The sequence below is a fragment of the Bos taurus genome, chromosome 14, assembly GCF_002263795.3.
Source record: "Bos taurus isolate L1 Dominette 01449 registration number 42190680 breed Hereford chromosome 14, ARS-UCD2.0, whole genome shotgun sequence".
NCBI lineage: Eukaryota > Metazoa > Chordata > Mammalia > Artiodactyla > Bovidae > Bos > Bos taurus.
Genome location: NC_037341.1, coordinates 24,303,211 through 24,330,728, shown reverse-complemented (window position 1 = coordinate 24,330,728; position 27,518 = coordinate 24,303,211). Strand labels below are relative to the sequence as shown.

Sequence of the window (27,518 nt, the reverse complement as noted above, 5' to 3'; positions counted from 1 at the left end):
CCTGCCAAAGACTCAAGCTGACCTCTGCTTATTCCACACAAGACGGAACCAGGTACCAGGAAATAAGTTTAATCTTTAGTGATGTTCCCTGGCTTACTGCAGAAGCTAGCTGTCAACCATGTGGTCAAGTCACAAAAGGATTGCGGAGTCCTGCAACTGAAACTGAGAGGGGGCTGGTGTATACACCGGTTTAGGGATGTCCTCATTTACCGGACGGGTCATTCCAGCCAGTGTTGTCCTGCCAAAACCCTGACGCCACATGTTTGTGACAGCCGGTGACCACTACAATGAGTGAATTTCACCCCCAGGGTAATGCCCTCAGCTCCCCTTCCTGGCGCTAATGGCACACCTGCTGGGACTTCCTCGGATCGTGCCCCCCAAGACCCCAAACAGACAGAAGCAACAGAACAATGACAAGTCACTATGCGGGAGGAGGAGGCACCAAATCCTGAAAGAACACTTGCAAACATGTGGTTGAAATGTCACCATCAATGAAGCAATAGGGAACACTGAAATCCTTAATCATGACAGGATGTTTTGCGTATGGGGGAAAGGATAAAAAAGGAGAAGAGTGGGAAACAGTGCCACGTTTCAGATTAAAAGGGTAGTCCTATTTTTTTACTAAAATGATCATTTTCACTTAATAGTTTTTTAATGTGCTTACATTATACTGTACCCTAGAAAAAAGATTTTCCCTTTTCTAAACCCTTCTTTAAAAACAAAACAAAACAAAAAGCATGTGCATTTGTCACTAAAGGGTTTCCCTGGTGGCTCAGCTGGTAAAGGATCCACCTGCAATGCAGGAGACCCGGGTTCAATCTCTGGGTTGGGAAGATCCCCTGGAGAAGGGAACAGCTACCTACTCCAGTATTCTGGCCTCCATGGAGTGTATAGTTCATGGGTTCTCAAACAGTCAGACATGACTGAGCGACTTTCACTTTTTTGTCACTAAAATTTATTTTACTAACAAACCCTATGCCAACAAAGTTGCTGAAACAAGGATGATGGAGAAAGGAAAAGTTGTAAGTGGACATTTATAGCCTCATTAAAACTGAGCTTACCAAATGCTGGTCTTGATCTGGGGGAGACCCTCGAGGACCCACAGCCCAGGAACACCTGGTCTGGTCTGTTAAGTGTGTGCACATGAGTCACTCTTTAAGAGTGTTATTTTGGATACTGGTAAAATGAAATGCTCAGGGGAAAACAAACTGCTTTTGCTTGCGACGACAGTCAATAAATCGCCTCAGAACACAGATGAATTTGCTTTGGGGACGGTAATTTGTGCACTTCTCAAGAGCAGGGGGCCTGCCTTCCCACATGGTAGCATGGATGCCAGGACATATGTGTTAAGTGAACTGTTAAAGAGCAAATCAACCACGTGGCCACTTAGGACACTCCTGGGTACCAGTTCTGCCCCCAGAGCCCCAGGTGAAGCACAGCTGTCCTTTCCTGGGGAGTGTACCAAAGGCTGACCATGTTCAATATGATTTTTTAAAAGTCTTCATTGAATTTCTTACAATATTGTTTCTATTTTATGTTTTGGTCTTTTTGGATCTTAGCTTCCCTGATCAGGGATGGAACCTGCCTCAGCTGCATTAGAAGGTGAAGTCTTAATCACCGAACCGCTCGAGAAGTCTTGCAGTATGATTTAATACACTAATTATTAGTACTTTCTGTAAATATTTTAATTACATGAAGAATACCTATATTCTTATAATAATAGAAAAGGATATCTTTGCTGAATTCTTATAAATATATTAAATGAAAGTAACTGTCAAAAGGTCTCAATTTTCTCCTCTGTAAAATAAGGAATTGAACTTGCACCATCTCCATCTTAAACATTTCAGGATTTCATACGGAAAGTACAGCACAGTTCTGAGAAAAGAGCACAGACATCGACGATGTCCTAGGGTTGATGGGGAGTGCTGGTGGCACCGGATCCGGGGGGAGCAATGCTGAGATTCACTGCAGCATTATTTACAATAGCCAGGACATGCAAGCAGCTTAGATGGCCATCGACAGATGAATGGATGACGAAGCTGTGGTACATATACCCAATAGAAAATTATTCAGCCATAAAAAAGAATGAATTTGAGTCCGTTGAACTGAGGTGGATAAACCCAGAAGCCTGTTACACAAAGTGAAGTAGGTCAGAGAGAGAAAAACAAATATCATATATTAATGTATATATTTGAAATCTGGAAAAATGGTGCTCTTGAACCTATTTGCAGGGAGGATATAGACGCAGACATAGGAAACGGACTTGTGGACTCAGGTGGGGAAGGAGAGGGTAGGATGAACTCAGAGAGTAGCGCTTAAACATATGTATTATCACATGTAAAACAGATAGCAAGTGGGAAGCTGCTGTAGAGCACAGGGAGCTCAGCTCAAAGCTCTGAGATGAGCTAGAGGACTGGGATGGGAGGGGTGGGAGAGAGGTCCAAGAGGGAGGGGATATATGTATACTTAAGGCTGATACGTGTTGCTGTACAGCAGAAACTAACACAACATTGTACCTCAATCATCCTCCAATTAAAGATAAATTTAAGGAAAAAAAATTAAGTGAGAAAAGGCTAGGACACATTTATACGCCGTCAGCAATTACTCATGAGAGAAGAATGACATGCTTTTTCAGTAGGTGCAATTATCCTCCTACAAGGACCTTTTGAAGACTAAGAAACACAAATTGGGTGACTTACTAGGTCAGAACAATCTAGAATTCACTGGGTCCCCTACAGCCTGTATCACTGCTTGCATCACGTTCTGGTGATGCTTATCTGCTCAGACAGAGGCCAAAGAAGGAAGAGGTTCTCTGAAATGACATGCAAACTGCAGGGTGGACACAGGGGACAAAACCAAAGATAACAAGGCTTGGTGGCCCTGAACACCAGACGGTAAGAAAGAGAAAAAAGAAACGTCTGCTTTCCAACTCTAATTAACCCAGAAAACAAGTCAGAAAACACAGCCCAGACAGTACTCCTTGAAAAAGAGATGCTAGTAAAAAAATTTAGAAGACTATAAACAGCACTCCTCCTTAAGATGGAACTTCATCTTTATGACTGAAGTGTGCACCTTGAATTTGAAACATTTTCAGTCCATAAAAGACCCAAATTTTCCTTTGGAGAAGGAAAGCCAAATTACACATTTGTGTACAAAACCCGGAAAAAGTGCTAAGTATTGTGTTTTGTTTGTTTTTTACAAAGTAGCATATGTACCAATTAGAATCATTTACTGCAGATAACAGGCTTTGCAGAAGGTTAATCAGAGCCTAGGATTAGAGACCAAACTGGAAATATTTTTTAACATACTTGTACCTTCATGCCACGAATACATAGGAGGTCTATCAATTAACTTAAGGATCTCAAAAAAATCCTCAAATCCCAAAACCTACCATCGGCTGTTTTTCTCCTTTAACTAAACAATAAAACAAGGTTAAAAAATAAAAGTAAAAGTATGTGCTCAGTCTTGTCTGACTCTTTGCTACTCCACAGACTGTGTGGCCCACCAAGCTCCTCTGTCCCTGGGACTTCCCAGGCAAGAATACTGGAGTGAGCGTCGTCATTTCTTTCTCTAGGAGATCTTTCCGACCCAGAGATTGAACCCAAGTCTCTTGCAGCTCCTGTATTGGCAGGCGGATTCTTTAACACTGAACTACCTGGGAAACCCAAGGGAAAATATGGTTGCATATTAATCAGAGAAATCCAGTCTAGGAAAATCTAAGTGAATATTACAGAATCTTAAAGAGACAGGTCACTCAGTACAAGTTCTTAGGTAGTGAAGGGTTTGAAGAACTGAGTATCATTAAATATTGAAACATATTCCTGCTTAAATGGTTTGCTTTGCTCTTAGGTGGTACTCAGGTCAGATCAATGCCAAAAGCAAATAAGGAAGGAAACTCAATGAGAGTTGAAACCAAAGGTCACCTCTGCAGGGGATGAACCTCTCTGTTTGGAGCAACAACTCAACTTCTCTGTGGTTTACAGAAACTTTCCAAAGGCACTGCTACAAATTTTGAGAAGCAGCTGTATTATTTTCACTTGTTTAATCTCAGGACCACTCATGTGCAACCATGTAACCAAGTCGAATTTTTTAAGTTATGCAAATTACAAAAAAAAGCCAGCATAATTGTTGATTGGTCTCTCAGTCATGTCCGACTCTTTGCAACCCCATGGACTGTAGCCCACCTGGCCCCTCTGTCCATGTGATTCTCCAGGCAAGAATACTGGAATGAGTTGCCATTTCCTTCTCTAGGAGATCTTCCTGACCCAGGGATCAAATCTGCATCTCCTGCTCAGCAGGCAGATTCTTTACCACTGAGCCACCTGAGAGGCCCCATTTTATGGGCACCACCTCATTTAATGCTTACAGTAACCACGAGAAATAGGTATTGTCACCTCTGTTCTGCAGAAGACAATAGAACAGAAGCTCTACCATGGATTATACATCTCCTGTGCACCCACAGGCTGCACAGCAACTTATCCTTCGATGCTCACAAGGAGCCTATGATGTGGACACTGCCTGTATCCTGATGTGACAGGTGAAGAAACTGAGGCACAGAAAGTGAACAGCTTTCCAACATCATGCACACTGCACGTGGCTGAGTCCAGATGCTGACCCAGAGCCCACTCTCACCAAAGCCACCAGCCCCAGGAAGTTCTGGCTCTGTCCACCTATGAGAAGAGCTCCAACAGCAGATGAGAGGGGACCACAGCTGGGCTGCCCAGAGCTGGAGCCCCCCCACCCATAAGCCAACTCATAAATCTAACGGGACCATCTCAAGTTTCCTAGAAGAACTCATAGTCAGGAAAATATGCCTTGCCTCAAAGCTGGCACTGCTCCACAGCCCCCGGAGCATCTGACCAGCATACATGGCATCCCACGGGATACAGGCAGTGCCCACATCCCAAGATAAAGAGCCTGGGTAGGGACGATGCCCGATGTCCACCCAACACTCATCCATCGCTTAATTCCTACAGTCAACCATGTGCTGGACCACAACAGGCTTTCTTGGTTACTGAACTGAACAGGCCAAGGACCCCCTCAGCTGCTGACAATGCATGGAGACAGACAGACACCCAGGAGAACGGTGGACCAAAGGCTGTGGAATGTGGCCAGTTGCTTTCGAATATTCAGTTGAGGCGGGTATCAGGTGGGGAAGGGGTAGAGTCAGAGGGTATTTGAGAAGGTGACCAAGGCTGAAGAAGGAGGCAGGAGCTGGGTGTCTCAGAAGCGAGATGAGGCTCCTGCTCTCCAGGAGGGAGGCAGAAAGTCAGGTGAGGGCAGTCTCACCAGGAGGGAGACTGCTGGCTCCTTAAGGACAGACAGAGGCGCCAAGCAGAGATGCAACAGTGTCTCCAGAGCCAGGCTGGCGGGGGTGTACCACGAAGGAGGATTTCAGCCAAGGGAGGAGCTCACCGTTCCCACCCAGCATCCGGGACAAGGATGTGCAGGCTTGCAGCACCTGAGTCCCAGTTCTCCCCAGAATCTTGGCGTGACTAATGTATTATCAAGGCAAGAGGCGGTGGGTAAACATCAGTTTGGCTACTAAATGAGGGCAGAAGCCACCAAAATGAACAGGCACAAGGGAGCACCCATGGTCCCCAGCTCACAAAACCCACCATCTGCATTAGCAAGGGCCACACGCAAGGAAGAAACAAGGCGTGATGACCAGCAGAAATTAGGAAACCACCTTTTCCCATAGAATCCTACCCTGTTGGATTAGGGCTCTTATTACAGACTAAGCACGTTTACTAACAACATGAGTCTGTGCAGAGAAGAAAACGATTAAAGCATGTGCACCCAAATTTAGCTAGTGTTAACTCCGGGCTTTGGGAGAGACCAGTCACATTCTATGTTATGGATCGGGGTCATTTAGATTTTTCGCATGTTACATGTTCTGTTAGTGATTGGAGAAAATATAGCAGGTCTCACAGCAAGTGAGAGTGTTCACAAATTCATCTGTCGGGTGGCAGTCCCCCGACGCTACTTTCTGCATCTCCACGAGGAGCTGAGCCTCGAAGAGCCCCAGAATTTGCAGAAAAAGCAGCAGCAAGCAAACACCCGGGGAACCTCAAAGAGAGCCAGGGAAGTGCACGTTTCAGGGTCCGGGTGGCTGGCGAGGGAGTGCTCTGGGCACAGCCAGAAGCAAGGACTGCCTCTCATTCAGATCTGCCAGCACAGAGCTGGGGGGAGGTCCTTTTCAGAGGCTGTCCCTCCCATTCCTGCCAGTGACCCCACAGGACAGACTCCACACACTTGTTTGTTGAGTGAATACGTGTGAAGAAGGGAGAGGAAGGAGAAGGGAAGGAGGAGACAGAGAGAGAAGACAACAAGGAGGGCTTGGGTGGTAGTGGGCAGGGGAGGGGGTGGTGAGGGGGGGAGGGACAGGAGGAAGACGGTGGGAAAACAGGGAAGGACACCCAAACTCCGCTCGACAAATAAGGCGCTGCCATTACTTTGTGATCATCAGATGTACACATGAATTTAATACCACAGTTTTTAACATGTATTACCTTTTACTTCCTTTCCAGGCTGTAGAGTCTTGTTAGCTTCCAATTCAAGAGTCAAAAAGAACAGGAGAGGTGCCCTGGATATCCAGTTGGAGACAGCTAAAATAAAAGAGCAGAGATGATTATGATTATTCTGGAGAAGAAAAGTGATGAGTTTTTCAAGTATCATTCAAGAGAAACTGATTTTCACTGTGTAACAGAGAGTGTGTATTTCCTAATCTACCTGGGAAAAACCTGGGTCCAAAGCCTCTTTTTTACAGAGCTGCTCGATTTGGGAAAAAGACAAAAGTCAACTATAAGGCGGGCTTTGCTTGTGCCCTTAAAGGAAAACAACTTAAAGAGCCTGTGGGCTGCCACTAGCCTGGAGATCCCTGTGAGCCTCTCTCTGCCTCATTCCAAGCCCAGCATCCCCAGCAGGACACAGCATGCTTGTAGTTCACAAAACCGAGCAGGAAATGATGTCGCCTCCTCACAAGAAACTGTATAACTGGGGAGAAGAGAGATATGTTGTTTGTACTGCAGAAACTCTGTTAATGTTTGCAACGGAATAAAATATTACAAGTCAGCATTTTTTCTTATCTTGTCCTCCAAACGCAGTTCCTACCAGAGCTCACAAACATGTGCCTCATTGTTCTGGGTTTTCTTTATTCTCCTGATGCAAGGTCAGCTCTTGGAGGCGACACTATCCCAGTTTTTGAGTATTTCATTTTTAGGAAGGAAATAATTAACACTGACTGGGCACGTACTCAGGTCCAGAAACAATGTGACTCCACTTTACAAATGTGGAAAGAAACGTGCAAAGAAACTTTTTGGAGGAAAGTCGTGTTCTTAGGTCTGTTGTTTAGTCACTGAGTCTTGTCTGACTCTTTCACAACCCCATGGACTATAGCCCGCCAGGCTCCTCTGTCGATGGGATTTCCCAGGCAAGAATACATGGAGTGGGTTGCCATTTCTGTAAATGTTCTTACTCTATTTGGAGACACTTGGATGAATCATGAAAGTGGTTGTTATGTGGACAGCTAGCAGCTCAAGAAAATGTGATGGAAAACTTAACCATCTTTTCCTCTAGCATCTGCTTTCGTCTGGTGCCGTCAGCCCAGATAATGACATCTTTACTTGACAGTGGGAGCCAGCCAACAGGGAAGGAAGATGCTCTGTCATAGACACCTTTTTTTATTGAGATTTATTCCATGTTTTGCACGGCTACAGGAGTAATCAACAGTATGATTTTTTAAGGAGGCACTTGGGACTTCAACAGATGATGCCTGAGAACCACTTCATTAAGGTGGACGCCAGTTCCCCCACCATTATTAGTTCCTTTCTGGAGCAATATGTAGTGAACAGTGTGCCAGAAGTTCATGAGTAAGGCTGCAAATCTTGACCTAGATTTTGAATAGCTTCAGAAAAAGTAAAAAGCAAGCCTGAAAATGTCTATTTCAATAACTAACACTGATAATTCCCACTCTCACATTCAAAACTTTCAAAATAATCTACTTTTCCTTTGTCTCACTACTCAACAAGAACATAAAGTCAGAATTAGCACTAAATTAAAACAGAAACATAAACCCCAAGTTCTACGGGCTCTTTTTGATTGCTTACTACCTGCAGTTTAAGATTTTATTTGCTTGCTGAAATATAAGGGACACCAAAAATTTAAATGAATAAAATCACAAACATTTATGAGGACATTAGAGAAATTTTAATCCAAAACACCTTTGGGCCCAATTTGAATTGACTGTGACCCATAATAACAAAGTAAAAAGTTTTGCATTTTACTATTTCGAAAACAGGCTTTTGTTTTGTTCTAATATTGTATCAAAAATTCCTTTTCATCTTTACTATTATTTTTACCTTTTCCTTCTCTTACTTTGGAAGAGAGAAAGTAATAGAGAATAACAAAGAGAAAGCAATAAAGACAGAAAAGCCATGCAATTATGACTGGAATGAGGAATAACACCACAGATGAAGAACTTCAAGACTGGAATTATTTTCAAAGTTGTCATGTGACCTCAAAACCATCATAATAAAAATAATTCATAGCACAAGTCTTTCAACTGACTCATTTCAGAGCAGAGGAAAGCCAGAGTGGCCAAGTGACCTCTCCAAAGTCACACAGCAAAGCTGGTCCTAGATCTCAGATCTGCTAGGTGCCAATCCAGTGCTCTATCAGATCATAAATTTCAAAAGCAACCCCCCATGAGCTCACAATTTCATCAGCTTTTCTACTCATTCATTATCCTACACAGCATGGACACCTCTTGATGAATCAACTCAAGTGTATATTAATACAAGTGTTAGTTGCTCAGTCGTGTACGACTCTTTGAGACCCCATGGACTGTAGCCTGCCAAGCCCCTCTGTTCATAGGATTTCCCAGGCAAGAATACTGGAGTGGGTTGCCATTTCCTTTTTCTGGGGGTCTTCCCAATCCAGGGATAGAAACCTCTGTCTCCTGCATTAACAGGCAGATTCCTTACTGTCTGAGCCACCAGGGAATCCCATATTAATACAAAACACGGCTCACAATGATCAAGAACATATTCTGCCTTTGGTCCACAGATACAGCTAGAATGAACCACTAAAGGCCATGAAATACTCTCAGGTTGCCTAACCTAGAAACATCGACTCTAAAAACAGAATTACTGGACTTCCTTGGTGGTCCAGAGGTTAAGAATCCATCTGGCAATACAGGGGACTCAGACACAGGTTTGATCTGTGGTCCAGGAAGACCCCACATGCCGCAAGGAAACTAAGCCTGCGGGCCACAACTTGAGAGTAGCCTCCGCTCACCCCAACTAGAGAAACCCCATACACAGCAACAGAGACTGAGCACAGTCAAAAGTAATTAAATTAATTTAATTATTTTACAAAATAAAAATAGAATTACCCTGTCTTGTTCATAGGCCCCTTGGACTTCAAGGAGATCAAATCAGTCCATTCTTAAGGAAATCAACCCTGAATATTCATCAGAAGGACTGATGTTGAAGCTGAAGCTCCAATACTTTGGCCACCTGATGTGAAGAGCTGACTCACTGGAAAAGATCCAGATGCTGGGAAAGATTGAGGGCAGGAGGAGAAAGAGAGAACAGAGGATGAGATGCTTGGATGATACGCTCTGGGAGATAGTGGAGGACAGGGCAGCCTGGTATGCTGCAGTCCATGGGGTCAAGCGATGAAACAACAACAACTCATAGCCAAATCACAATCACAGTTTTGCTACAATACTTTTTTCCAAGTAGATTTTATAGCTAGCCATCAGGCAAAATCTCGGTATTCTAAAGCTTACACAAGCAGTTTTTAAAGTGAGGACTTCAAACTAATTTACGACTACATCCATCAGTTTAGAAGATTTGGCAAAACTAATACAATTATGTAAAGTTTAAAAATAAAATAAAATTAAAAAAAAAAAAAAAGAAGATCTCTTGTTCTCTAAAACTGGAGTCATTCAAGAGCACTTAAACCTACCGCAGTCAGCAGCTTATCATCACTAACAGTCACTTGTTGACTCCCCAGTAATTTACACTGAACAGCGGTGGGTGCAGGGGAACCAGAAAGCAGGAGAGGATGTTGTGCCCACTGCAGAGTGCCCACTGGAATCACTAGGGTGCCCTCACAGTGGTAGGGGAGTCAAGGTTTGCCTGTGATGGATAGATATGTGTGCATGTGTGTTTAGAGGCATAATTAGTACCTTCACAAGTGGTTTCCCCAGAGATTATGAGTTGACAGAGTCAGTAAAAAGTACATGTAGCAAAGCAAGGCAAGGTAAATTACAACAAGCCAAGAGATGACAGGCAGTTCCTGCTATACATGCCCCGCAAAAAAAGAAAAAAAAATGGTGTAGGAAATAAAATGTCCATAAAGATATTCCTTTCCTGAAAATATGTCAGCAATAAAATACTTTCTTTGTAATTCTCCACATTACCTCATTAATGGTATTAAAACTCAGAGAAAGACAACAACATAAAAAAAAAGAGAGAGAGAGAGGACTTTCCTGGTGGTCCAGTGGTAAGAATCCACCTTCCAGTGCAGGGGGCACGGGCTCGATTCCTGGTCAGGAACTAAGATCCCATATGCCTCTGAGCAATTAAGCCTGTGAGCCACCACTAGTGAAGCCCTCACGCTCTAGAGCCCATGCTCCTTCAACAAGAGAAGGCTCTGCAGTGAGAGGCCCACAGCTCCTCTCCACAACCAAAAAAAGCACAGATGTAGCAACGAAGATCCAGCACAACCAAAAAAATAGACAGGATCGGAACGCAAATTTTCAACAAAGAAAACCAATGCCAAGGGAGCACAAGAGCTCTGCTACATAATTAGTCAGTAGGAAATGCAAACTAAAACCTCAATGAGATGCCGCTGTATAGTCATGAGAATGGCTAAAGTTACAAGCATAAAAACATCAAGTGTTTTGCATGGATATGGAACAACTGGGAGTTTCATACAATGTGTTTGTATGGGGATGGGGGTGTTAGTCGCTCAGTCGTATTCGACTCTTCTGTGACACTATGGACTGCAGCCCACCAGGCTCCTCTGTCCATAGGGATTCTCCAGGCAAGAATACTGGAGGGGGTTGCCATTCCCTTCTCCAGAGATCTTCCCAACCCAGGGATTGAACCCGCATCTCTCTGCATCACAGGCAGATTCTTCACTGTCTGAGCCACCAGGGAAGCCCTAAGTCAGGGCAAATGCCCCATCACCTTGGAGCTACAGAATATAAAGGCGGTGACTCCCTGAGGAGTCCAGGCAGTCGAAGCTGGACTACAGCACTGGAACCAAAATATTTACCTGATGGAGACTCTTGAGTATTCTTCCATCAGCTGAGTTCAATCCTGCTTTCACACCTTAACTAACCATGTGACCTTGAGTGAGTAAACCTCTCAGAGGCCAGATTTCCTGGTCTGGAGATGGAGATAACTACAGCCAGGACCTCACAGGTCATCTTGAAGATTAAATGCCAACAGATCGCAAAGGAAGTAGCTAAAGACGCGTTCACTCACTGCATGGGGCCTCGTAGCTGAGCCACCTCCTTCTGCCCACTTTTGATCAACAAATGGAAACAGTCCCTACTTTGGAGTTAGATGTTTCAGTAAAAACATGTGAAGATGCCAGGCACACAAGGGTGACTCGATTATGAATCACTGATTTCTAAACATTCTGGAAAATTAACTTGTATTTCCCAAAAGGCAGGATCATACAGCTAGAGACATCTTCTTGAGATTCAAACTAAAAAGACCATAATCACCTCACTGTCAGGCTCCTCACATGCTGTGAACTCACCTTAAAAAGAGGGCTTTCATGTGTTCCAACAATTAATTTCTTTGGACTGAGTTGAAATAGATCTATTTCTCTAGACTTGACAAAAAAAGAAGCATATGAAAAGTTTCAATAAATTCACTGAGATGTGTTCTGTTCACTGATTCTCTACATATAGTAACACTTAGCAAACCCATAAATATCCAAGATAGAATTTTCTGAAGAATGTCACAATGGAAAACCTGTAAAATGTTTCCTCTAATGTCAATGTCACAAAAATATTTTTAAAGATACATGCATGCACCTAGTTTCAAATAATATATTAAAACAAATGCTGCCCATCTCAACTGTTCATTCTTAACACTCTTCAAAATGGTACTCTGACACACAGCTTATTATACAAATACATTTTTTAAACCTAGCACAGTTATTAATTGCTTGCAATCCAATTATATACATTGTCATTTTCCAGGGTTTTAATGATTCTGAGTCAGTAGCTGGAAATGACTTCCCTGGTGACTCAGATGGAAAGTGCAATGTGGGAGACCCAGCTTTTATCCCTGGGTTGCGAAGCTCTCCTGGAGAAGGAAATGGGTACCCATTCCAGTATTCTTGCCTGGAGAATTCCATGAACAGAGGACCCTGGCAGGCACAGTCTTTGGGGACACAAAGAGTTGGACACAACTGAGCGACTAACACACACAGCTGGAAATAATAGCTCATTTAGAAGAGATTAATAAAATAACAAAACAAATGGAGTTTATAGTGGTTCCCTGACTAAGCACCAGCCGAGATGGGTGGGACGGTTATTTAGACGCATGAACGTGAATATAAACCAGAATGATCTTGACATATTCTGTGGGGCTAATATGCTAATCTGGAAAGAAGGAACAGAGGAGCTTCTTTCCTTCAAAAATTTTAAACTTGTACAACACCAGAGACTTCCCAAATCCAAAATAAACTAAGAGAGATTTTCTTTTTGGTCAACACGGTTCTTCCAAAGTCACTGTATTTACAATCTCACTTGATTTACAAAAATAAACTCAAATTGGATTAAAGACCTAAATAAAAGATCGGAAACCATAAAACTGGAAGACAACGAAAGCAAAACACTCTTTGACATGACTTGTAACAATATTTTCTTGTATCTGTCTCCTCCGGCAAAGGAAATAAAAGCAAAAATAAACAATTGGGGCCTAATTAAATTTAAAAGCTTTTGCACAGCAAAGGAAACCATCGACAAAACAAAAAGACAACTTCCTGAATGGGAGATAATATTTGCAAATGATACATCTGATAAGGAGTTAATATCTAAAATACATAAGGAGTTCACACAAAATATCAGTATCAAAATAACAAACAACACAATTAAACAGTGGGCAGAGGATGTGAATGAATAAGTGTTTTTCCAAAGAAGACACACAGATGGCCAACAGGCACATGAAAAGGTGCTCACCATCACTAATCATCAGAGAGAAACAAAGCAAAACCACAATAAGCTATTAGCCCACACCTGTCAGAATGACTGTCGTCAAACAGACTGTAAATAACAAAAGTTGCTGAGGATGTAGAGAAAAAGAAAGACTTGAACACTGCTGGTGGGAATTTAAACTGGTTCAGTCACTGTGGAAAGCAGTGTGAAGGTTCCTCAAAACACTGAAAAAAACACAAATTACTCTGTACTTCTTCATCCAGCCAAAACCTATTGTAGAAAACATGTATTTTGTAGTTACTCAAATTTTTATGTGCAAAATCTCTTGCTAACCTACATTGTGAAAAATATTTCTATCAAGAAAAAAAACAGGGATAAGGAACCCATTAAAACCTAAGATAGAAAGCATTTATCTTTTCTGGAGGCTGATATTTAAATTTTCTTTCATTTTTTCTACTATGGTAAAATACACAATACATAAAACTTGCCGTCTTAACTGTCTTTAAGTGTACAGTTCAGTGGTATTAAACACATCGCAATGCTGTACACATCACCACCATCCATCTCCAGAACACCTTTTATCTTGTAGAACTGCAGCCCAGACCCATTAAACAATAACTCCCCATTCCCCCTTCCCCAGCCTCTGGCAACCACCATTCTAATTTCTGTCTCCATGATTTGCCTGGGTATTTCATAGGGGTGGAATCATACTGTACATCTTTTTGTGATGGGCTTATTCCAATTAGCATAATGTCCTCGAGGTTCATCCATGTTGTAGCATATGTCAGAGTTTCTTCCCTTTTTAAGACTAAATAGTACTGCATTGTGTACCAACCACATTCTGAGTAGTCATTCATCGTTTGATGGACACGAACTGCCTCCGCATTTTAGCAGTTGTGAATACTGCTGCTGTGAACACGGGTGTATTGAAACAAAAATCTCTTCTAGACTTTGCTTTGGATTCTTTTGGGTATATACTCAGAAGTGGAATTACTGGGTCATATGATGATTCTACTTCTATAAATTTTAATTTTTAAATGACTATCTATTAAATAAGTCACTATGTTCCTTGAAAACCAAAAATAGAAATTATGTAATACTATTTAAATAATCCTAGTATATCATGCCAAAAAATTATGTCAACAAATTTCTGTTTTCTGCTTTGATTATAAACTGGCAGACTTCCATCCTCCTGGGCATCTATAAATACCAAGTAACAGATAGTGTTGGTGAGATTTAAATCTCTTTTTTTTTCCTTAAAAAATTAGTCTACATGATAAAAAAAAAAATTAGTCTACACGATATAGTCAATGTTGGACTACAGGAGCTCCAAGAATCACTTAAGTTGTTTGAAAGGCAGACACTCCTTATGTTCATTGAGAATGTGGGTTCAGTTTTCCCACATTATTATTATTATTTTTTTTTATCCTTAGGAAAACAGACCTGTTTCACAACCCTGAGGTTTGGGCTCTCCGGTCTAGGTGAGAAATATAACTGGAGTCTCCTTCAAGGACTTTCCAGAGCAGGTGGCAATGATTTCAGGCCAAAGGATCTCTACTTTCAGCTTCCTCTTAAAAAAAAAAGCTATTCTTCTCATTAATAAGCATGTGGAGAACAGTGCCAAGAACACTGGTATTTTCTGCTCTTCTACAACAATTCAGCATGATGTTAATAAAATGTAATATAATTTACTGGGCACTTTTTTGTTAACACTTAAACACAAGCTTTATTGAGGCATCATGTTTTATAATTTTACACTTTTTTAATTGTGGGAAAATATGCACAACACAGAATTTACAATTGCAACTGTTTTTAAAGATATGGTTCAGTGACATTAGGTACCTTCACACTGTTGTGTGACCATCACCACCAAACATTTCCAGACTGCTTCATCTCAAAAAACTGAAATTCTGTACCCATTAAGTATTAAAGTCCATTCCCCTCTCTCCTTGTGTGTGCGCTTAGTCGTGTCTGACTCTTTGCAACCCCATGGACAGTATAGCCCGCCAGGCTCCTCTGTCCATGGGATTCTCCAGGCAAGAATACGAGACTGGGTTGTCATTTCCTTCTCCAGGAGATCTTCCTGACCCAGGGATGGAACCTGGTCTCCTGCAGTGCAGAAGGGTTCTTTACCATCTGAGCCAGCAGGATAGTCCCTCTCTCCCCTGCCCCTAACAACCACTACTCAAGGACTCTGACTCCTCTAAGTATTCCTGTAAGCAGGAGGATGCAGTAGAGCTCCTTTTCTGACTGGCTTACTCCACTCAGCACTATGTCCTCTGGGTTCATTCAGGGGGTAGCAGGTGTCTACTGGGCACTTCTTACTTTTCACGTCACAGGAAAATGGCCTTCAGGATGGAAATGTACAGCCAGGTGCTTCTCACTCAGCAAGGCCACAAAAATGGAGGGGCTGAATATACATTGGGTTTCCTAGTGACTCAATGGTAAAAAATACATCTGCTGATGCAGAAGATGTGGGTTTGATCCCTGGGTCAGGAAGATTCCATGGAGGAGGAAATGGCAACCCACTCCAGTATTCTTGCCTGGGAAATCCCATGGAGAGAGGAGCCTGGCAGGCAACAGATCACGGGTTCACAGGAGTCTGACATGACTTAGTGACTAATAAACAACAAAAAAATATACATCACTGTGTTTACAACAAAAAGAGCCTGACTGCACTGGCCACCTCCAGAAAAACGAGCATCACCAGCCCTGCAGAAAGCTGCTCTCAGTCCCTCTCTCCCTGGTACACCCCTGAAACTGTCAATGCTGGCCCCCTAGCACATGAGCAAGGGGAGCTCTGAGCCAGGCTAGTGGCATGTCTCTAAAATAAGTCAGGGTGCAGTTTCGTAGAGGACTTAACTTTTTTTTTTTTTTTGAGGACTTTTTATATTCAGTGTCTCCTGTAGGCTATTAATATCTTTAGAGCTTTGGGAAATTAATGTCAGTATAAAGGACTGGCAGGGAAAGATTGACACTATGAGTAAACATCAAATTAATGGCTCTATTATATTTAAGGCAGTTCTGCTCTCTTAATGGTAATACTAAATTGCATGGTAAGAAATATAGCTTGCTCCATAAAACAGAGCATTTACTGTATGATCTTTTGTAGCATTTTTTTTGGCTGTTTGGCTCTTTTATGTAAGCCTTACTTTTCAGCTAAATTGCATGTTTCACAAACAGTCTTTGAATTCTTTTATGTCTATCATGTTCTACTCTGAAATCAATGTCCACAATAAAGTAGATGTTAGATAAAATATTACTGGTTGAGCAAGAAGTGATTGATAAAACAATCTAACACATAAAAAATAAATTGATTCATCATCAAAGAAGTGTTTGAATCAGGTAGTATTTATAGCTTGGTGGTTAAAGGTGTCTGTTTTATAGTCAAACCATCAAGATTTGGATCTCAGTTCTGCTTGGGGTTGTTCTGAATTAAATGGCAATACATTTAACACCAGTGATTTGGAACCTGAAAGATGGTAAATAATAAAACACCTTTCAGCCATTAGTACTAGGAATGCCATTGCAGTGGACTGAATGTCTTCCCTCAAAATTAATATGTTGAAATCCTGAACCCCAATGTGATGATATTGGGAGGTGGTTAAGTCACAAGGATGGGGCCCTCAGGAACAGGATTAGTGCCCTTATAAAAGAGACCCTAGAGAGCTTCCTTGCACATTCTGCTAAGCAAGAACTCAGAAACAAGAAGTGTTGTCATGAACCAGAAGCTAGCGCTCATGGTACATGGAATCTGCCTACACCTTGACCTTGGACTTCACAGTCCTCAGATCTATGATAAATAGATCTATTCTATTTCTTACTGTCTGAGGAGCCCCTCAAAGCAACCACAAAGCTATGAATGCACTTTATCTCTGAGTCTTTAACTCTTACTGTTCTCTGACCTACATTTGATTAGTCAGTTTCATAAAGGAAAAGGAGTTTGTCTCAGGGCAAGTTTGAGAGAACAATGCTTCATTTTACTTTTTATTCACTTTCAGATATCTTGTTCTGTTGGCAGGTATCAGTAACCAGCGGTGGCTCATTTGAATAGCACAGGTATCACAAATTTCAGTCTTGGGAAAAGGAAAAATTAGAAGAATGTCACTCATACACTCAACTGGGCACTGATCATCTGCCAGTGCTTTCCAGTCAATCCAGGGCCAGAGGGCAAGGGAACTCACTGATTGACTTCTCAGTTTCAGGCATTTACTTTAAGAATGCATATATATGGGTTCCCCTGGTAGCTCAGTGGTAAAGAATCCACCTGCCAATGCAGAAGACACAGGAGATGTGAGTTTGATCCCTGGGTTGGGAAGATCCCTGGAAGAAGGAAATGACAACCCACTCCAGTATTTTTGCCCGGAAAATTCAATGGACAGAAGAGCCTGGCAGGCTACAGTCCACAGGGCCACAAAAGTTGGACACGACTGAGCATACAAACACACACACACACACACACACACTATTGATACTATGTATAAAATAGATAACTAATGAGAACCTGCTATAAGGACAGAGAACTCTACTAAATGCTCTATAGTGATCTAAATAAGAAGGAAATCCAAGGAAGAGGGGATATATGTATATGCGTGGCTGAGTCACTTTGCTGTACAACAGAAACTAACACAACATTGAAAAGCAACTATACTCCAATAAAAATTAATATTAAAAAAAGGAGGAGACTGCACTCTCCAAGAAGTGAAACAAACAAAATATTATACTTCAATCTACTATTTTATTCATGACTCCTGGAATACAATTTTTCAAATTACAAAATATATAAAGAAATAAGAAACTGTGATCCATAATTAAGAATGAACAGTTAAGAAAAAGAGAATCTCTACTCCATTAATGAAATGAGTAGTTGGGGACTTTAACTATAATAAATATATATATGTTATAAATATATATATATAAATATATAAAATATACATATGTTAAAGAATTTATAGGAAAATAAGTATATAATGGGAGAAGAGATTGGTTATTTTAGGACAGAATAGAAACTCTAAAATAGAACTAAATAAAAATCTAGGGCTAAAAATACAACATTTGAAATAAATTTAGTGAGTGGGTTTGTTAATTGGACACTGCAAAAGAACAGGTCAGTAACCTTACATTCTCCAAATTAAACAGAGAAAAAGGACAGGAGAAAAAGAACTAAGTATCAATGATTTGAGAATTCATATCATTTACTGAGATAACAAGTACAGTAATTAGGGAAGAGAAAAGAGAACAATAGGATTAAAATATTTCAAGAACTATGAATAAAATGTACTAAATTTGCAAAAGTCATCCCACCAACCCAAGCAGCTCAATAAATCCCAAACAGGTAAATACCAGGAAAACTAGACCCATCTATAGGATAGTCTAACTGCTAAAAATAAAACACAGAAACAACTTTTAAAAAGCAAGGAGAAAAAAAAAAGACACACAGCAGAACAAAAATAATGACGCTCAACTTCTCATCAGGGCCCAGGGAAAGAGTGGAACAGCAGAGGGCTTGCCAGCTGGTCCAATGGTTAGGCCTCCACCTTCCAATGCAAGGTTGTGGGTTTGACCCCTAGCAATGGCACCCCACTCCAGTACTCTTACCTGGAAAATCCTATGGACAGAGGAGCCTGGTAGGCTGCAGTCCATGGGGTCGCTAAGAGTTGGACACGACTGAGCGACTTCACTTTCACTTTTCACTTTCATGCATTGGAGAAGGAAATGGCAACCCACTCCAGTGTTCTTGCCTGGAGAATCCCAGGGACGGGGGAGCCTGGTGGGCTGCCGTCTATGGGGTCGCACAGAGTCAGACACGACTGAAGTGACTTAGCAGCAGCAGCAGGGAAATAAGGTCCCACATGCCTCATGGCCAAAAAAACAAAAGATAAAACAGAAGCAGTATTGTAACAAATTCAATAAAGACTTCAAAAATTGTTCACATTAAAAAAAAATCTTTAAAAAACAAGGAATGGAATAGCATAGCTAAAGTGCTAAGAGGAAAAATAATGCTGCCAATCTAGAATCCTATATCTGGCAGAATTATCCCTCAAAAATGGAGGCAAATGAATGAAGTTTCCAGTTAAATAAAAGCTGAACACTCTGTTCCTAGCAGACCCACACTGCACTAAATGACAGAGAAAGTCCTTCAGGTTGAAGGGAAATAGTACCAAATGGAAAAACTGAAAAATACAGGAAGGGATGAAGAGCACAGAAAAGATAAATGTGGGGATAAATGTTTTTAAAGGTATCTTAAAAAAAATTTTTTTTTTAAAGTTACAAGTGTAACTCAGACTTTAGCTCCATTTTGAGAGATCTGAATGTCCACTTCTTACTCCACCCTGATCTCCATCGGAAGAAAGAGCTTGCACTCCCAAGTGAAACAAAATATTATTTAAAAAGGTATCTGGCTGTAAAGCAATGTATAATAATATGCATGCGTGCCTGTGTGCTAAGTCGCTTCAGTCACATCTGACTCTTTGCGACCCTATGGACTGTAGCATGCCAGGTTCCTCTGTCCACAGGACTCTCCAGGCAAGAATACCGGAGTGGGTTGCCAAGCCCTCCTCCAGGGGATCTTGCCCAACCAGGGATGGAACGTGTGTCTTTTATATCTCCTGAACTGACAGGTGGGTTCTTTACCAGTGAGCCACCTGGGAAGCCCACATAATAATACATGTAGAAGTAAAATATATAACAAGCCTACAAAAGATGGGAAGAAGGTAGAGGACTCAGTCCCTCGACCTGGTCCTGCCCACCTGGCTAGAAGTTCTGTCCAAATCTCTCCCTGACCAGCTCCCCATGGCCAGCCCATCCCTTCGCCTACCAACACCCACCTTTCCCCAAGAGGAAGGAAGATCGGACTGCACTCAGGTGGGACCCTCTTCAGGAAAGCCTCCTTGAGCATGTCACCTCTCCCTATGCCCTGCACCTGTGTGTCTGCTCATGGCATCCACATCTCCTGGGGGCCCAGAAGCTGGCACCTGGCACATCCTGGCACCAGGAGGCATCTCAGGACAAACTCCCTGGAGTTGGGCAGTGAGCCAGTCTGAGACACTGAAGGATCACCCTTCTGGCGCTTCCCTGGACAAGAAGCTGACCTCTAACCAAAACAAAGAGTATTGGGAAAGGCCCCTGGGGAGGGTGAACTGAGCTCCCCCTAACCCACCAACAGCAGCATCAACCCACCTGCCATCCACCTTGGATGCAGTTCCTCCAGGTGACTGTGGTCCTAGCAACACTTGACTGCAGCCTCCAAGACTCTTGAATTCCCAGAGAAATGCAGCAGTGGGAAACCTTTATCCTTTGGGGCCACTACGTTTTGGGGTCACTGGTTATGCAACAGTAGACAAAACAGATTGCATGTCAACTCCCAGTGTTCTTTGTGCCCAGGGCAATCATTTATCTAAAAGTATCTATTTCGTAGATAAAAAGATCATCAAAAAGGCACAGAGAATACCTGTTCTGGTTCTCTCTGGCCCCACTCACCAAAGAGAAGGCGGATAGCTCAGATTCTAAAATTGTTTAAAAGATACCCTAGTTTCTATTTTGTGAGGTATTTAGATTAAATGGGTCAACTATATAATTAAACCGTAAAAATAGAATGAATTGAATGATACAATAAGAAATAGTTCAACTTTCTATGAGTCAAATTTATTTCCAAATGGGACTTATTTTAATTATAGAATACACATTTTACTAGATGTCACTTTAAATCCTTGTAACTTGGGAAAAAAAAGTTTCAGCTCACTGAGGGCAATTTTACTTAAGGACCTGAGACTAAATTTAGAAACTACCTTCAGTCTATTTATTTAAATTTAATCAATTTAATAGCATCTAACTGACTTTTGTTGAAATAAGAAAAAGTGTTCCAAGAATGTAAACTTTATGTACTCTAAAACAGTTTTTAAAAACAGCCAAGCTGTCTGAAAGGAGGAACAGCATTAACTCAGCTAAAAAAATTAAAAGCCCCCAAATTTGGCACTTCCCGGGTGGTGCTAGTGGTAAAGAACCCCCCTGCCAATGCAGGAGACAAAAAAGACGAGGGTTTGATCCCTGGATCAGGAAGATCCCCTGGAGGAAGAAATGGCAACCCACTCTAGTATTCTTGCCTGGAGAATCCCCACGGACAGAGGAGCCTGGCAGGCTACAGTCCATGGGTTTGCAAAGAGTGGGACATGACTGACTGACTTAGCACCCAAGACAAGGATGTTATTTCAGAAAAACGTTTTTTAAATCTAAGGCAATAAGTACATTTTCATGGCCCAGAGTCTTGATGTTAATTAACAAAGACATCTTATACTGAATACATTTTAAAATATTTTATGAACTCTGAATATGTTCAAGAACATATTTTCATTATAATCATAAATAAAATATGAAGATTGTAGTTTTGCTTTTGAAGGCCTTAAAACGTTTACTAAATGGCACCCCCAAAAGCAAATCATAACTGAATTGATATTTTAACAATGAAAATGCACACAGACTAAAGACAAATGCAAAATGCTTAGAGAAGAACATACACGTCCACAGCTTATTAAACAGCAGTGTTATATTAAAAGTTATCCACTTTGTTTCAGATTCATGGCGAGAAAGTTAGAGCCTGTGACACACAGGTCATCTCCCCTGCCCCAGGGAGAGCTTTTATAACCCTTTCTGTCTTCGCAGCATTTTCCCTACAAGACACCCAACCTCAATCACCAACCCTCCAGGACCCCACAAAGTTGTGTGGTACCTACTACTACTAAGTCACTTCAGTTGTGTCTGACTCTGTGCAACCCCATAAACGGCAGCCCACCAGGCTCCCCCGTCCCTGGGATTCTCCAGGCAAAAACACTGGAGTGGGTTGCCATTTCCTTCTCCAATGTATGAAAGTGAAAAGTGAAAATGAAGTCGCTCAGTCGTGTCTGACTCTTAGCGATACCATGGACTGCAGCCTATCAGGCTCCTCCATCCATGTAATTTTCCAGGCAAGATTACTGGAGTGGGGTGCCATTGCCTTCTCCGTGTGTGGTACCTAGAGAATCTCAAATGAAGCAACTGGCAACCTTTAGATTAAATGCTTCAGGTGGTATGTATCTGTGTATCTGTGTGTCTGTGAGCATGCTCAGTCGCTCAGCCATATGTAACTCTTTGCAACCCCACGGACTATGTAGTCCACCAGGCTCCTCTGTTCATGGGATTTCCCGGCCAAGAATACTGGAGTGGGTTGCCATGCCCTCCTCCAGGGGAGCTTCCCAACCCAGGGATCAAACCCAAATCTCCAGTGTCTCTTGCATTGGCAGGCAGATTCTTTACCACTGAGTCACCTGGGAAGGCCCTCAGGTATTACATCATTTGATTTTTTCAAAAATGCTACTGTTAAAGGAATTTGGAATCTAAAATACACACGTTAACTGAATCCAGAAATCGTATGCTTTCCTTTCTTATAACTGAGATGAACATTGGGAAGCCATCATTTGGCTTTGAAAACTGTACAACTGACTGACTATTAACTGAATGGACTGAGGTCTTCATTTCAATTTGCCCAAGCAGGATTTCCTATTTATATATATACTTCTACTTGTATTTTTTGTAAATCATGGTTTTCAAAAGTTAACAGATTTTGACATTATTTAGTACACTGAACTTAATCGTGATGAAATTATATTAGCCAAAATAGAATACCCAAACCTTTGAATAGTCACTTGTGATTATCACAGGTTCTCGATTAAGAACTGCTAAGGAAACACTCAATGCAAAATAATTTAATTCACTAAAGATATCACGGTAGTATTAAAATTTTTTTTCAATGATATTTGTTTACTCACAAAAGAAAAAAAGAGGACTTTGCCCAGATCAGTGGTTTAACAACAGCAGGGACTGTGTTAAAAATGCAAATTCTCAGGGACTTCTCTGGTGGTCCAGTGGCTAAGACTCCATGCTCCCAATGCAGAGGGCCTGGGTTCAATCCCCAGTCAGGGCCCTAGATCCCACATGTTGCAACTAAGACCCTGTGCAGACAAAATAAATAAAAATTAATAGTTTTTTTTTTTTTTTTAATGCAAATTCTCAGGCATTCCAAAACTCAGTGAATCAGAAACTCTGGGAAGAGACCAGCAACTATTTAACCCTTCAGGTGACTGATGAGCTAGAGTCTGAGAATCATGGCCCAGACACAGGGCTCCTAAAGCCACCTCTGCATCACTGTCACCCCGGAGACCACATGGGCAGCCCCCCACCCAGTTTCCACTCGGATGCTCCAGAATCCCAGGTGTGTAACGGGTTCCACGGTGCGGACCACTGGAGCAGGTGACCCGAAGGGCCTTTCGAGGAAGAACTGTGACACCAAGTTCACCCTGAGAGCTCCCATTCTGCTTGACTCTCTGCCAAGCCAGACAGAAGACAAAAGTGTCGCCCTGCAGCCAGGAGGCCAGGATCTCAATTCACAGATACTCCCGTCCCCAAGAGACACAGGGCCTGGCCTCCTTTCCAGCCGGTAACAAACGCCCCAGGATTGAAGGCCGGCCACTTCGCTCCACTCCTTCTCCATTCACAGGCATTTATCAGTTTATTTTGGTGTTAAAGAGAGGTATGACCTTGTTTTCCAACAACGATGCGCTGCTGAGACGGGGCCCTGAATAGATTCTGTTAAATCTACTGTGGAGCTGGAGCTGACTCTGAGCTTCTGAGCAGGAGGCAACGGACCCAAGATGAGAAGTAAAAAAAAAGAAAAGAAAAGATGGAACTGGAAACGGCAACCACAAAGGCAGGTTATGGGTGAGGTGGACACAAGTCAGGGTTGGAACACTCTGGGCTCAGCGTGGGGGACAGAGCACTGAGTGTCCACAACCCCTTCTGGACCTCTGCTTGCCTGACCCACCAACAGCTCCTCGAGGCTTGGGGGGGGCGGGGGGGGCAGAGGGACACCCCAGAGGGATACCCCAGGACATCTTGGGAGAAGCCATGGGCAGAGATCTCCAGCTGGGAAGACAAAGATGGGGAGGCTGACTCCATCCTGCCCCCGGGTTGTGTGGGAGTGGTGAACAGCATGACCCCAAGAAAGGGGAGGCCAGGCCAAGAGGGCAGTGGGGGCCTCTCTGACTGCTCAGAGTTGAGGCAGCCACCCTGGCTCCCTGAGTACAGGCACCAGACCAGCTCTTCCCCTTGCCAGCACCTCAAAGAGGCCATCTCAGCTCCTGACGACCACGTTACACGGGACCGTAGTAACACCACCCTGCAGGCTGTTCTGAGAAAGAAATGAGGTAACCCCAGGGGACCCTGAGCAGCTCTCCACAGGCACAGGAGCCCAGAGGCCTGCCTGCCGGGTAGCGTGACCACCCAAATATGCCCAGAGAGCACCTTGTTCATGGCCCAGAAATCTAATCAAACCCCTCTTTGAGATATTCTACCCAAGAGATAACTAAATTGTAAAAATCGGCCTCATCCCCCTTTACATAGGACTCAACAAGTCTTGTAATTTTGAACAGAAAAAAAAGTAACCTCTAATTTTTTTTCTCATCTACAAAAAACTACATAAATAAACGGAAAGCTGCTCATCGCTGATCTAAGTATTTAATATGAAAGCTTTGCTAAGGTCAAATACAAAACTCCTAGCTTCCCAAGGTAAAGAGTTCAAAAAACCAACATCTAAACCAAACATTAAGAAAGCCTCTAGTTTTACTTTAAATTGGCCTTCTTTCCCCAAAAGATGTGAGATACCTTTAAGAAAAAAGAAAATAAAATCAGAGACAAACAGAAAATTAAAAACTTCAGGACTTAGAGAAAATTAAAGCATAGAAACAGGGCAAAATATAGAAGAAACCAGACATAAATTTCTTCTAAGTTGCTATAGTTGAGCTTCATTTCTGCCTAAAGTTTATTGATTGTCATCAAATTATTTGTCTTTTGTGTTTCTGACAAATCTGTAAGCATGTCAAGTGTCAAGTACAGAGAGTAATAACGCAGGACATACTGACTACACCTCCCCCAAAACACAGGCAGCGATGTCATATGGCTGCTTCTGGAATATCCTGCAACCCAGCTGAAGAGCAGGACAGACAGAGGGACTGCTGCCTCAGGAAAATGATCTAAGCAGAGTCTAAGATAACTCCACGCCACCTGAATGTGGCCTGCGCCCGCTTCCCACACACATGGAATATCAAAGGTGAGGGAAGCAGGGCTATGGATGGGCTGCATCAACCCTGAAAAGAATTTCCCACAAGCCTCTTAGATTGCTAAGAGCTCAGAAGATCCATGCATGTGTGCATACTCAGTCACTCAGTCATGTCAGACTCTTTGAGACCCCATGGACTGCAGCCCACCAGGCTCCTCAGTCCATGGGATTCTCCAGGCAAGAATCCTGGAGCAGGTTGCCATTTCTTACTCCAAGGGACTTTTCTGACCCAGAGATCAAATCGGTCTCTTATGTCTCCAGGCATTGGCAGGTGGGTTCTTTACCAGAGCCACCTGGGAAGGCCCAGAAGGTCCATAATTTTCAACCAAAGTTCAAAAAAGGCTGACCAGATGCAGAATCATCCACTTCTATATGGATGCAGCCAAACAGGGACCCAGTGGGCAAAGCCAGAATGATCTTTCAAAAACAGTAGCTTGAAGGTCACTCTAGAGGTCAGGGAGAATGTATCATTAGTCCTCACGCCCAGCACCCAGTCAGCATGGTGCCTGAGCAAACACACCCTCAACACATGTGATGGATGAATGAGCTGCCAACCACGGCTGGCGTGGGTAACCTTTTCCAGACTACCCAAACCTGACCGAACTCGACCTCTTAACAAATGACTCTCATTTATGAAACAAGCACTATGGGAAGCCCAAGAGCATCTCCCAGCCTGTTCTCAACACAACCATCAACACAAGTTATTCTGGGAACTGAGTTCAACCAGCCACAGAGGCAGCCACACCATTAAAACAACTTCATGCTCCCTAAACTGTCCTCAAGCTTATCAGAGGAGAACTTGTCTGATCTTCTAGCCTTGTAACCTTACAAAAAACCAAATGAGGTTCACTTGGCACGATCTGTTCTTAGCAAAACTATCTTGCCTTTAGTTCTCACTACTTCCTTTCCTACGAGTGCCCAGCCATCTGCTCCACACTATGCTGTAGAATGCTGCCAAGGATGTGAAGGAAAAGCCATGAATCGTAGAGTCTAAGACAGCATCCTCCCAGGAAAATGCAATGCAAGTCACAAACGCTAACCATGTATGTCCTTTTACATTTTCTTGTGGGTAACATGCTAAGTTGTTTCGGTCGTATCTGACTCTGTGACCCTATGGACTGTAGCTCTCCAGGCTCCTCTGTCCATGGGATTCTCTAGGGAAGAATACTGGAGTGGGTTGCCATTTCCTTCTCTAGGGGATCTTTCTGACCCAGGGATTGAACCTGTGTCTCCTATGTCTCCTGCATTAGCAGGCAGGTTCTTTACCACTAGCGCCACTTCTTGTGGCTATAGCAAAAATTAAAAAAAAAAAAAAGGTGAAATCATTTTGATAATCTATTTTACTTATAAAATTGATAATATATTTTAATAATACTATATTAGCAATCCAAAACAGGTGAAATTATTTTGACAATATATTTTATTTATAAGCTCGATAATATATTTTAACGATAATATATTATCTGTCCAAAATAGTATCACATAAACATGTAATATAAAAATTATTCATGAACTATTTTACATGTTTTTTCCAAGCAAATCTTCAAAATGTGATATTTTATGCTTGGAGGATATCACGATTGAGGCCAGCCACCAAGCCAGTACCCAGAAGTCACGTGCGACCAGCGGTCAATACACTGGACAGTGCAGGGCTAGAATCTCTTGGCATTTTCTGAAGAATCGGGGCATTTAATTCTGGCATCTCTTGTCTTCTCCATAATGTCTCAGGATATTATCAATAGTGGTGTCTTCATCCTATCTTCAAATTTCCCCTGCACCGGAGAGGCCCTTGGCCTTGATCTTGAGATGCAAACCACCCTCAGGGCAGCAGAGTGGACTCGGACACAAGCAGATACTCACATAAAGCTATGAGATACAATTCCTGTCCTTCTACTGAATCCTACAGTAGCGATAAGGCAGAGACATACTTTTACGCCTTTGCATTCAAGTTACTTGGGCTTCCGAGGGGGCTCAGCAGTGAAGAACCTGCCTGCCAAGGCAGGAGACCCAAGAGATTTGGGTTCGGTTCCTGGGTTGGGAAGATCCCCTGGAGAAGGAAATGGCAACCCACTCCAGTATTCTTGCCAGGAAATCCCATGGACAGAGGAGTCTGGTGGGCTGCAGTCCATAGAGTGGCAGAGAGTCAGACACGACTGAGTACGAATGTGTGCATTCAAGTTATTT

General features: G+C 42.5%; 1 protein-coding gene across 2 annotated transcripts in view; it reads right to left on the bottom strand.

Annotated features, from left to right (window-relative positions):
• FAM110B (family with sequence similarity 110 member B) overlaps nt 1-27,518 on the bottom strand; it is a 141,906-nt gene that overhangs the window by 102,950 nt on the left and 11,438 nt on the right. Inside the window, exons 2-4 of one of the 2 annotated variants that reach the window (XM_025001775.2) lie at nt 22,990-23,172; nt 20,369-20,510; nt 6,513-6,608 (exon numbers count right to left, since the gene is read on the bottom strand). In XM_025001775.2, the coding sequence (XP_024857543.1) occupies nt 6,513-6,608; nt 20,369-20,375 (103 nt within the window). In that variant the 5' untranslated portion in view covers nt 20,376-20,510; nt 22,990-23,172. The remainder of the gene's footprint in view (nt 1-6,512; nt 6,609-20,368; nt 20,511-22,989; nt 23,173-27,518) is intronic. The other variant, XM_025001777.2, reaches the window with a different exon arrangement.